Consider the following 12,319-nt stretch of genomic DNA (forward strand, 5'->3'; position numbering starts at 1 on the left):
TTTGCTAAATTAATCAGTAGCCAATAAGATACATTAGTAACATATTCATTACTAAAAATCTTAAACATAGCAGTGTCAAAGCTCCAGTCTAGCATTGTTTGAGTCTGGTGTTCACATGCTCAGTTAACATAGCATGAAAATGAATGTCTGCCTACAGATAGTAAATGTAATCAATTATATTAGAAGCAGAGCTTTAATCAGAGAAACCCCAAGAGGCAATCGCCACCTACCAAAACCAATCTTCTCTCCACTGCTAGTACCAGTTTGGGATCTGATTTGCAGTTTGCTTAGGACTTGAATTAATACCTGCAAGGTCAGTGGGGATCTTTCCACTCTAGGATGTGAGACTCAGCACTAAGCCAAGCTATTAGATAACTTCTTTCTTCCAATGTTAACATAGAAGGATTATCAATTTTCAAAGGTCTGCAACATTTGTTTCATATTAAATACATACTTTAAGTCACAACCTGTTTCAATGATCAAAAATGCAACTATTCTTTTGTGCATAGTAAAAAACTCCCGTATCTTCTTTCTCCGAGACTGTATTCTATGTGTGCATGCCAGGATTTTTTGGTTTATTTTGTCTGTTTTTGTGAGATATCTAACTTGCTTTCACTAGTTCTGCCCCTGATTTCATGTACAGTATAAATGAATACCTGGTCTTGGCCTGTTTATGATTAAAGTGTACTCTTAAAATCTATGTCTTAATTTCCTAATAACAAGGAGATGTAGTTATATAGATTCTCCACTTCTTCAGGGCCAGGTGCACAAAGGCTTTGATTAAAACATCACTGAAGTTTATGACAAGATTAGACAGGGTATTTTTCATTGACTACAGTGATCTTTAGATTGAACTCTGAGACTGTTTTTTTCTGTACAACATAGAAATAAAGGTAAAAAGAGGTGGCTTTCAGCTCTTATTCCCTACAATGGATGCACTGCTGATTGCCCTACTTATGTTCTTACTCTGCTCATACTTAGCTGTCAAATGCTAATATAAAACAAAGGGTTACGTTTTGCATTTAAGTCCATGGGAGTTTTCTCTGGTAAGAGAAATATTTGGTCTGCCCAGTGTTTATGCAATGATAAATCAAGGTAGATAAATATCTAGATACAAATGATGAATTCACACCTCCTGATGAATAGAGGATTATTTGTTATTTCTCCCTGTAATTCACATATGGAAATAGAAAGTAACTTTTTAATTTAAAGGGGCTTTTGTACACTTAAGCAATATATGTTGGTTTTTTTTCATCAAGGGTGGACCTGGAGCAGCAGGTGCTAAAGGTGAAAGTGGTGAACCAGGACCCCAGGTACAATAATGTTCCATTATGTTTGAGCATGTTTTATATTTAAGAAAATTTATTCATATCAATTAGAAGAAATCAATCCTGCATTATCTTCCTGCATGCAATTGAAGAAAAATATCCTTCATGATACTATCTTCTAATTTCAATAGCGTGATCAATATTAAAATTGTAGTTAAAATCAATAGCTTTATTGTTCACTCTGAAATATAAAAGTAACAATCTTTGTATGACAAAGATTATTATCACATGTAGAGTGTCATCAGTTGAAAAGCTGTTTTAATATTGTCACTTCAGGCTCTTTTCTCAGTTCAATAATGATATGTTAGTCTGCAACTGGATGACCTTGGTCTCTGAACTTATCAGATCTCAAAAGGTGAGGGAGGTTGAATTTGGTTGGTAATTAAACAGGATATTTTCACTGTAGATGTGACATAGCAAGAATAAATCTTTACAAATCAATGCATGTTTTGTTTCTCAGTCTACTATTGTATAAAATTCTCCACAGTGATGTCAAAGAGTACTGAAGCACATGGCATTCTTTCAGTTTAAACCTAAAATCAGTAAGGAGATTGTGAAAGAAATTATAAAATAAGTATCCCAAACAATGATTTTGCCAGATCTCAAGTAGTATCATGGATTTGATGCATTACTAAGTGCCTGTCTTCAAACTGGACATGGACACTTGGAGCAGAAACATAAAATAAATTAAAAAAACAAATAAAAAACATTCTGAACAGTTGTACAGTCTTTCAGTTTGCTTAGTAATATTTTTAATGGTTTTTTTCTTTTCCTACACAATATTTGTGAATCCTTGTTCTCACCATTGCTTTTTTTCACCTGAAAATGCATTTGGATGAGGGAGAGAAAATTTCCACAGTTACACCCATACAGTCGTCAGTGAAAGTTATGTGTGTTTGGAAAGTGAAATGTTTTTTCAGTCTGGGATAATTTGGTCCCTCTCTAGTTAAACCCATGTTGTGTAAAGCTAAGGCAGCACGTGATCTCTTTACTAGCACAACTCATGTTTGTGTAAATATCTGAAATAAGTACTCTACTCTATAGTTTTCACTTAATAATTATAATGTAATTATAATAAAATAATTTTGGCATGAGAGGAAGATGGTTTTTCAAACTACAGGACTGAGATCTTTAAAGCCATGAAAAGACTGTAAGAAACTTACATGGTAACTTATGTCATGTATAGTGCCATCTCACGGAAATTGGTGTTAAAATTCATAATGCTAAGGCCAGTGTGGATGCCCATGTAGTTTTAAAACTAATGGGACTCTGGGAACCAGAATCCATCTCCTAGGGAAAAAAATGCAGCTTTGTGTAGAAAAAAACCTTACCTTGTTCTTGAGGTGAGGTTTTTTACTAGTGTTTTGCTGACATTAACGGAATGCTAAATATTACCCTCTTTAAACCCAGGGTCCTCGTGGTGTCCAAGGTGCCCCCGGTCCAAGTGGAAAAGCTGGCAAAAGGGTAGGTAGCATATAGATCAGTTCTGGGTAAATAGTTTTTGTTTAAATGTATTTAAATATTAATTTATTCCATTGCATTTTCAAATGTTTGCCCCTTTGGGTTTTTCAGGGACGTCCTGGAGCTGATGGTGCCAGAGGAATGCCAGGAGAACCTGGTGCAAAGGTAAATAATAATGAGACCTCTGGCTTTACTTCAGTCTTGGAATGGGCTAGACAGATTTTATGTAGGTACCACAGTTTCATCCAGGCCAACCCAAAACTCTCCTCTCAAGTGAAAATACTGAGGTTTAAGATAGCTGGGTCAGATGCAAGAGCTGAGAATGAATTATCCTTTTAAAATATGGTAATTAATGGTAATTCCTAGTAGTCTGACTTTGAGTTCTTGGGGCATGATTTCTCTCTCTCTGAGTTAGTTTCTAGTTAGACAGTATCAGTAATAGTAAAGTCAGTTTTGCAATTTCAAAGTGCAGCTAGAATCAAGTGTATCCTTTGTATCCTTTCAATGTGAAAATTCTTTTTATAAATGGCATAACTACAGCACAGTGAAAAAACTGTGGCATCTTCTCTTGTTACAATTTGTAGGGGCAAATTTTGAGTGAGTTTGATCTATATGCTCAGCCTCATGTGTTTCATTCAGTAGCAAAAGTGTACCTACAACCCAAGGGTAGAAACTAACTTTTAGGGGGAAGCCACTATTTATTCAGACAATTTGACAATCATTTACTAAAGCTGTGATTTCTTTCCAAGGGTGACAGAGGATTTGATGGTCTTCCTGGCCTCCCTGGTGACAAAGGTAACCGGGTAAGAAGAAAAATATGTACATTTATACATCATCAAACTAATTGAGTCCCAGAAATAATTCATTATTCATTAAGAACAGCACCAAGGACTGAGGGAAAAGTTAAAACAGAATGTCAGCTTTTCACGCTACAAATAATAGCTGTACTATCAGGCAATGTATTCCTCATGAAACTTTTGAGTAATACCAATCAATAGTTTAAATTGATTTATGCTACTATATATATAGTAGTATAAATATAGTAGTATATATATTTTATATATATATATATACTATATACTATATACTATATAAATATAGTAGTATATATATTATATATATACTATATACTATATAAATATAGTAGTATATATATATTTATACTACTATATATATAGTTTAAATATATAAATATTTAATTAAATATTTAATATATATATAAATATATATGTAGTTTAAATATGTTTCCAGAATTTAGATCACATCTTCAGCTAGGTTTTGCTCTAATTTTTCTTAGTTCAGGAATTTGCCTGTTGGACTTCAAGTCATTGCTCTAAAGAGTAATAGGCAAAGGAAATTAGCATGAAGTTTCTGTACCAGGAGGGTGTCAAATTTTAAGTTGCTTAGAAGCTTGCTCAAAAAAAAGGTTATGAATATTTCAATTACAAACTGAATTTTTAGTGGGGCTTATTCCAACAACTGCAGATTAAGAAAGGTCACAGTCAAGTCAGATAAATTAGGAAGATTTTTAGTAATATTTAAAACAACTGAAGTACTTGCTGCTTTTGGAACAAGTCTATGGAACAAATCTGTGGAATGAGACTTCATCTTTCCCTACAAAGTGCAGATATAATCACAGCCAGGGATTTCTGTTTCAGATTATACTTTTAATGTAGGTGCTAGCACCCTGCTGAGTGTCGCTCCTTTACTGTTGTCCTGGTAAGCGCAGCACACCATGAAAGAAGGAGTGAATGGGAATGTCAGCAAAGCCATTTCCAAATGTGCTAAAGCTCAGTGACCAAGGAATTATTACCTCACCCTCACCCTTCAGAGGGTAAGCACAGTTGTACATCCTAGAAAAGCTCAGCAGTGTTGGCTACCAGACCCTAATGTAGTTGTTTTTAATAGCATCTAAGGATACCCTTTTGAATTCTGTTTGCAATGGATAAAGAATGTCTGCTGTCGTGAAGATTTTTTTACTCCTCCTTTAGGTAAGGAGTGTAAAGCAGTCAGTGCATCCCATAATGGAAGCCCAGCATGCTCAGCAGGCCAACAGCAGAGGGGGCTCAGCATTAAGCGCTTGCCACCTGCACTTGGAGGGATGAACAGAAATTTGACCTGTGACTCTGTGTCTTTGGCTAGCAATAATGAACACAAGTTAAATACTTATGTTGAAGTTATATTTCAGCTGTAAAAGAATCAACATTGAAAAACCTAAATTTAGAGTAAAGTTTCAGGACTGATTTTAGAATTAGTCATATTGGACATATGAGTTGCAAACAGAATGTCTCTGTCAAGGACAAGTTTTCAGACAAGAGTTACTGAATGAATCAGATTCTTGGACTTCTATTGTAGAGCAGATCACATCACATGAAATCATATTTCTTTTAACCTCATTATCTGTGACTTTGAACTTTTCTTATTTAGATTTACTAGATGGACAACTCTTCTTCAGTATGAAAGCAAGACACTTTATACTTTTAAAATAGCCCAAAGAAAAAGAAATTCAGGCTCTAAGACAACACTTGAAGGAAAGAAAAAGAGCTAAAAAACTGAACACTGATGATGATAGGAAGTTTTGTTCTTACTGAATGACAATACCACGACACTGAATGCACACTCCTAATCTATATCTAAGTACCACATGACTGTGAGAAAGGTAGCCCTTAAGGCTATTTGAACTATTTCTGTATTTGAAAGCCTAAGTCAGTCTTCACCTGGATATTAATTGGAAGCCAGAAAAGACCATGCCTCTCATGTCATCTTTCAGAAGTGTCATCTAACATATAGAAAAACACATTCTCTACCTGCAGATAGCATAGAGTAGTTGCAGAACCCAGCAAAATACATGAATTGGTGTATGAATTAATCTTGAAGATGTTAGAGAGCTGTTCATAAAATTTCACTTTCTCTTGCGTGCTGAGGGAGGACAGAAAGGCAACAGAATAAAGTCCTAATATCCCTAGTACTGGGGGATGTGCTCTGGATATATGAGGGTTACCTAAAATTCCCTAGGAAAGTTTGGAAGTGTAAAGAACAGAGCCACTGAACAGTGACTCCATATATCCCTACCAGAATCCCCAGCAGTGCTCAGGCTCCTTGGAGACACTGATAAAATTAAGGCATACTGCATGAATACTTGGGTGTTGTCCAATGCCAGAAGGAAGTCACAGTCTCAAAGCCTGCTGCCCAGAAGGAGGTCACTCAGTGGTGTTTGAGCTCTGCAGCACACTAGTTCTCTTCAGGAACTGGGAAAGAAAAATAAATCCTAAAAGTATGGTCCAGAATCCACTGAGGTTCTGCATATATAGACTTGAAAAGCATCAGCCTCTGAGGGAAAGTGTGGAAGTCTGGCTGCCTTCCAAAGCCTCAGACAAGCCGGTCCCAAGGCTCTCAGTAGCTGGTGCCAGGGTGTGTGGTTCTGAAAGGTGGTTAGTAAATCTCTGGATATTCCTGGGCCCTGCAGCTGGTTTCTTAACTTCTGCCCCACGTACACATCTTATTTTACTGCACTAATACATTGTGTAGGGAAGAGGGAAGGTAGTGATGAGACAAAGGAAAATGTGAGAAACACTACCTTTTGTAGATGTAGCTTGTGTATGTTCTGGGGCCAAAAATCACAGAATCAGAGAATCACAGAATATTCTAAATTGGAAGGGACCCACAAGCATCACCAAGTCCAACTCTTGTTACAGAGTGAAATGGTACACACACAAATTATTCATTGTTTCAAAAATGCTCATCTGTTCTTATACTAAGGTAATGAAAGATTTCACTGAGTACTAAAACGTACAGATTTGTATCACTGTGTCAAGACATGTTTTGACACATCATACTTCAGCTAACATATTTGTTTGCATTTCCCTTCCCATGCATTATTGTTTCCAGCAGCAGACAGTTTGCAGCAGTTATTTTAATGACTTTCCTTATCCTGCAGGGAGACCGTGGCCCACAGGGACCTCCTGGCTTACCTGGTGAAGATGGGTCAAGAGTAAGTTGCTGTCCACACAGGAAAATCTAGAGTGAATCCTCATGTAATGGGAATAAGGTCATGATAAATGGGCCTTTTTTCCCCTAAGACTTGTTTCCTTTTGCTCAAAAACAGGGAGAAGATGGGGAAGTTGGACCAAGAGGTCTCCCAGGTGAAGCTGTAAGCAATTCTTTCTTATTCTTCTGCTTCTGTTACAAACAAAAGTCACATTCAGATATTTTTCAATCTATTGAACTATTCTGAATTGCAGGTATAAAAATTCTTTCACATGTTTGCATTTAGAGAATACTGTTTCTGGCTGAAAAGCAAACAAATGGAATGTTTGGTTTAGGGTTGAAACACTGCTTACAGGATTAGAATTAAGTCAAGGATATATCCAGCTAAGTATATACAACTTCCAGAATCACAAATGCTATTTCTTATCCAATTGTGTAAAATCAGTAACTGCTGTCCTTGATACATCAGAATAGAGCCAAGCCCTTGCTGCTTCTGAAGTGTTGCCTAAATTTCTACTTACTAGAAAGGAAGGCCTGGATTCTCCTCTTATTTCACACTAATGTGCTTCATTGTGTATTTTACACTTGTTTCACATACAGAATTTCCACCCCTGTCAGTTGGAATTCTGCAGGGGCTGTCACTGCAGAAGAGAGTTCTGCATTGCAGGCAAGAAATCAAGCTTCAGAAGGGGAATTTTTCCCTAAATGTCTGATCTATTGCTGCCTACTCACAAAGTACAAACACCTTGCTACAGTCAGTGTCAGTGATTTGTCACTATGTCATACACAAGGAGACTGGAGATTCAGTTCTGCCTACTTTAGTAGCAGAACATGAATGATGGCACAATCATGAAAACTAGTACTCATTGGCATAGTATAGAATGAAAAGATTATGTTATAGACCAAAATCTTGTTCACCTTATTGATGAGAATAGCCATTGGTCTTTTGTGAATTTTTTTAGGAATAAGAGCAAAAAATCTATTTTTTGTTTCCAGAATGTCATGTATTTATTGTAATAAAATTACTAGCAATTTTTAATTACTTTTCCTTACTACAGATAAAAACCATCATTTTGTAATTAGAATAGTAGAATAGAGTATGACACACCATCACGTTTTCAAAAGAAAGGAATACAAATATGTATGTTACTGTTCAGGTCAGACCTTCAGGCCAAGACACAGCTAAAATTTTAGCAGAAGCTGCTGTGCCAATGTTCTACACCAGGAAATATAAATATCGATCTCCCACCTTTCTCTGAATTGACCATACAAAGGCTAAATCAAAGGTTGCCCTTCCACTGACATCCTGTTCAGAAATACAGTGTCCTTGAGGAAAATCTGTTCTCAGTAAATTTTTCCCATTCTTCTTTTCTTTCTTCCTAAAACACCCATGTTGCCTTCCCTTCATCCTTGCTACTCCTTATTCCAGTCCGCAGCCAGTCCTGATTACAGTCATTTCTGTTCAGAAAAAATCATGCAAGTGTCAATAAGGGTTTCTTCTCTTGTAGGGTCCACGGGGATTACTGGGCCCCAGAGGAACACCTGGGCCCCCTGGACAACCTGTACGTATGAGCTGTCGAGTATTTCCAGTTTCCAGAAGGAAAAAAGGAAGTCCACTGAAAATTGCTCTTGTTATATTGTTTGTTGTAGGGCATTGCAGGTATTGATGGACCTTCAGGCCCAAAGGGAAACATGGTGAGTAAGTAAACTGGGAATTAGAAAGATTCTAAGAATTCTTTCCACATTCTCTCATCCCAGCAACTATGCCATCCCTTCCATTTAATTAAACTTTTATGTCAACTATTTGGATTCATTATGATTTTATATGGAAAAGGCAAGGCTTCTGTTACTTAGTTTTCAGCCAAAAGCACTGACCATGCTTTCTCTCAGACTCCTTTAGCACCATGGACTCCAGTGCTCAGGTCCTATGTGTGGGCTGTTATTCTCTGTTAAAGAAAAGGTCATGATATTCATTAGCATGAAAAAAATTTCATACTGGAGAGAAAGTTGCTGGTGGACTTTAAAGAGGAAGGAACAAAGATGAGTTTGTACTCCTTTTAGTCCTGACAATGAAGATCTGTAGTGCAGAAATGCAAACCTAATGCCCTTCTATTTTTTTGCATGGTAGGGTCCTCAAGGGGAACCAGGACCTCCTGGTCAGCAAGGAATTCCAGGCCCACAAGTAAGTGTAAAAGAACTCTCAAGAAACACGATGTTATGTGCAGCAAATGTTTAATAAGTGGAAATTACCAAAAGGTTAGCTTTTCATGTGCAAAACCGATAAAGCTTCAAGGATTTTATAAATAATGCTGCAAATGTGCCGAGGGCAGTGCAAGCAGAGTTTTCAAGTAAGTTTTCAGAGGGATTTTTCATTCAGGAGAAAAATGACTCATTCAGTGTTCCTGGAATGCAGCAGGAATGGCCACACCTGGAGGAGGGTTCTGAATAGGATCTTGTTACAGACCTACTGCCAGAAGAGTGGCTTGTGCAAAAGACTCGCACAAAACTCCTGACCTAACTTGTAAGGGGGGAAAAAAGCCACTTATATTTGTCCGTGTGTTGAAACAGATTAATGAGGGACCTCTAGTAGGGTGAATGTATGTACATTGTTCTCCCTGGTTTCTCACACTGGTTTCTTTCTAACAGGGGCTTCCTGGTCCTCAAGGTCCTATCGGGCCTCCTGGTGAAAAAGTAAGTCACAGCATTATTTTCTTACTTCAGTCAGTTCTGTGCCACAACCTTGTTTATCAGCTTTGCTGTCTTTTATGGAATAGTAATCTAAATTTAAATATTAGATCTTCCTGAAATCACATTAATAACCAGTTAATACCCAATGGCTCTCCTCTCATATATTCTTTTTCACAAGCATAACTTCCTCCCTTTATTTTGGATTAATTTTGTGTTATTACCTTCTCATCTACACTATTAAACAATTTGTACTTGGATGTTACTTAATTTCCCAGCAAGCTGCAAAAAGTATTTTTCTTAAGCTCTTTTTTATAACAAAGTTTTACCTATTCAAGTCTAATTCTGTTCTTTTTTCAAGGATTATATTATGACATAACTCTGCAGTGTAATTGGCATACTGTAGTGTCCTTTGGTGGCTTTTTCCTCATCTGTTTGCACATGTTCTTGTGGCTTGAAAACTCTCTTCTATTCATTTGAAACATGTCACTACTGAATGTTATGCTAATTTTATTATTCTCCTCTTTTTGCTGAATTCCTGCTCAATTCATTCTTTGATTTTTCTTCTTTTCACTCTTTACTCTATTCTTTTGGAGAAATTAATACTTTTTACCTGTCAGTGTGTTTAAGTACTGTTCTAGCAAAATGGAAAGTCCCATGATATCTGCATTTCCTAGGCTTTCACAAAGACATTCCAGGCTTTTCGGCTATGAGCACTGGAGTTCTGTACCCTGCACTCTTTGCCTCTTGAACTTGTTGATAACTTTAATTGATGAATCCTTTTATTCCTGAAATTCTAAATAGTACTTAATTTTGTACACTGGAGAACTCTTCCCCACCTGTGTCATGTGTGTGCATGTTCATAGGGTAATTCCTGAAGCCTGCTCTCAGGCAAGCATCACATTGAAAATTATGGATCATTTTTGTAGGCTAAAAATTGTAAGAACTGGCCTTACTTACATATGGTATGGAAGTGTCATTCTGGCTTTAGTTTTATTTCTGTCATATCCCTGATATCCATATCAAGGGACTTAGGTATGACTGCATTTTATGTCCTTAGCTCTTAGGGTCACATGTGTTGGGCCTGTTTGCTGCTGTTTTTAAAATGTGCGTCTGTTACTGCGTTTAGGGACCACAAGGCAAGCCTGGCCTTCCTGGTCTTCCTGGTACTGATGGGCCTCCTGTAAGTAAAGAAATATTTAATCCTTTCAATGATTAACTACTTTTACTAAGTGAGAAATACTGCTTTTACTAAGTGACTTCTGGATACCTGTGTTACAGAAACAAAATGGAGGGGAAAAGCAATGGTAGTCCTAGTTGGCAACAGCATTATAAAATCCATCTAAAATCCCTATATCATTTGAGCTGTTAAAACTAAAATAATTGCATTTTTGAAGCAGCTGCTGAAAACATCTGTGGGCTTTTAAAATGTGGGCCCAGATGTTGAAATGCCTCTGCAACATCTTCAGGGATGTGTAAATAATCTACTAACACACAAAGGGCCAAATACTGTTCCACTATATCCTACCATGTCAGTCTGGCAGAGCAAATCACCTGTAAAAATGTTCACCACTTGTTCTCTGAGGAAACATGCAACAGACTGCATCTTTCTCAGCTTCCTGGCTTAAGGTGCATGTTATGTGCTTAAGGTGCTTCTTGCATTGTCTAGACTGGGACATACCTGAGCCAAGCTTTGTGATTGACAAAAAATTCAGCTTCACTGTGAGGCTGCAATCAGTCACATGAACAGAGTGAAACCACTTGAGCAGCATATCTTAGGCATTCAGCTTAAATGGAATAATTTGCCATAATGGCCTGCCCATACACTTGTTTTCTTGCAGCAAAACCATACTTTTTTATACCACTAAGAACCTTTAGACAATGTTATTTCTGAGACCTTGACTATCCTCCCCATGCAATTGTCCCTTACAATTTTTCTTTTAGGTGAAATCTGCGTTTCCTAAACCTGACTTTTTGCAAGGTTTAACAAGGTCACTGCAAATATATTGCAAATACAGAACTGTTCCCAGGGCTCTCACAGTCTAGCCTTTTACCTGCCAAAGTACCAATTTAGTGGAGAATGTTAAGTGTGCAATGATTGTCCAGCTGAGTGTCTGTATCTTGGATAATTGTCTAAACATTTGAATGTTGCCCCTTATCCTTTCCTGTATACTGGAACCAATGTTAATTTCCAAACATGAGCATTATTTGTCATCTGCATCTTGTTAAACCTTCAAAGCAGAGGGGAAATGCTGTAAGAGATAATGAGGTGTCAGCACAGGTGTGTGCCTGACACAGACCCCTGCTGTGGTGGGTTGATCCCAGTCAGCAGCCAAATACCCACCTACTCACAGGCCCACTCCTCCCACAGCAGGGGAGGGCACAGAATCACAAGGGGAAAAGCAAGAAAGCTCCTGGACTGAGGTAACAGCAGCTTAATAAGTGGAACAAAGCTATGCACACAAGCAAAGTGAATTAAGGGATTGATTCAGTGCTGCCAATCTGCAGGCAGATGGCCAGCCACTTGCTGGGAAGTTGGTTATGAATGTCCTCCTTCCTCCTTCTTTCCCTGAGCTTTTATTACTGAGTATGACATCATATGGTATGGAGTATTTCCCTGGTCAATTTGGAGCAGTGTCCCAGCTGTGTCTCCTCACAGCTCCATGCCCTCCTGCAGAGGAGTCATAATTATCTGCTAATCTTCAGTTTCATTAAATTGCTTTTAAATTTTGCAATTTAAGTGCAAATTTTGTAAGAAAGGGGAACAGTGGATTGGCTAATGTTTTGAGTGCTCTAGTATTAATGTCAGTGATATAAAGCAAAGTCTAAAATGTAAATTTATTTTATTTAAAAATCAA

The 12,319-nt window shown here is 37.4% G+C and overlaps 1 protein-coding gene across 4 annotated transcripts in view; it reads left to right on the forward strand.

Annotated features, from left to right (window-relative positions):
* COL11A1 (collagen type XI alpha 1 chain) overlaps positions 1 to 12,319 on the forward strand; it is a 124,123-nt gene that overhangs the window by 52,431 nt on the left and 59,373 nt on the right. For all 4 annotated transcript variants that reach the window (XM_058808980.1, XM_058808982.1, XM_058808979.1 and 1 more), the window contains 11 exons: positions 1,260 to 1,313; positions 2,739 to 2,792; positions 2,901 to 2,954; positions 3,539 to 3,592; positions 6,727 to 6,780; positions 6,895 to 6,939; positions 8,285 to 8,338; positions 8,427 to 8,471; positions 8,905 to 8,958; positions 9,423 to 9,467; positions 10,591 to 10,644. In XM_058808980.1, the coding sequence (XP_058664963.1) occupies positions 1,260 to 1,313; positions 2,739 to 2,792; positions 2,901 to 2,954; positions 3,539 to 3,592; positions 6,727 to 6,780; positions 6,895 to 6,939; positions 8,285 to 8,338; positions 8,427 to 8,471; positions 8,905 to 8,958; positions 9,423 to 9,467; positions 10,591 to 10,644 (567 nt within the window). The remainder of the gene's footprint in view (positions 1 to 1,259; positions 1,314 to 2,738; positions 2,793 to 2,900; positions 2,955 to 3,538; positions 3,593 to 6,726; positions 6,781 to 6,894; positions 6,940 to 8,284; positions 8,339 to 8,426; positions 8,472 to 8,904; positions 8,959 to 9,422; positions 9,468 to 10,590; positions 10,645 to 12,319) is intronic.

This window comes from Ammospiza caudacuta, chromosome 7, assembly GCF_027887145.1.
Source record: "Ammospiza caudacuta isolate bAmmCau1 chromosome 7, bAmmCau1.pri, whole genome shotgun sequence".
Classification (NCBI taxonomy): Eukaryota; Metazoa; Chordata; class Aves; order Passeriformes; family Passerellidae; genus Ammospiza; species Ammospiza caudacuta.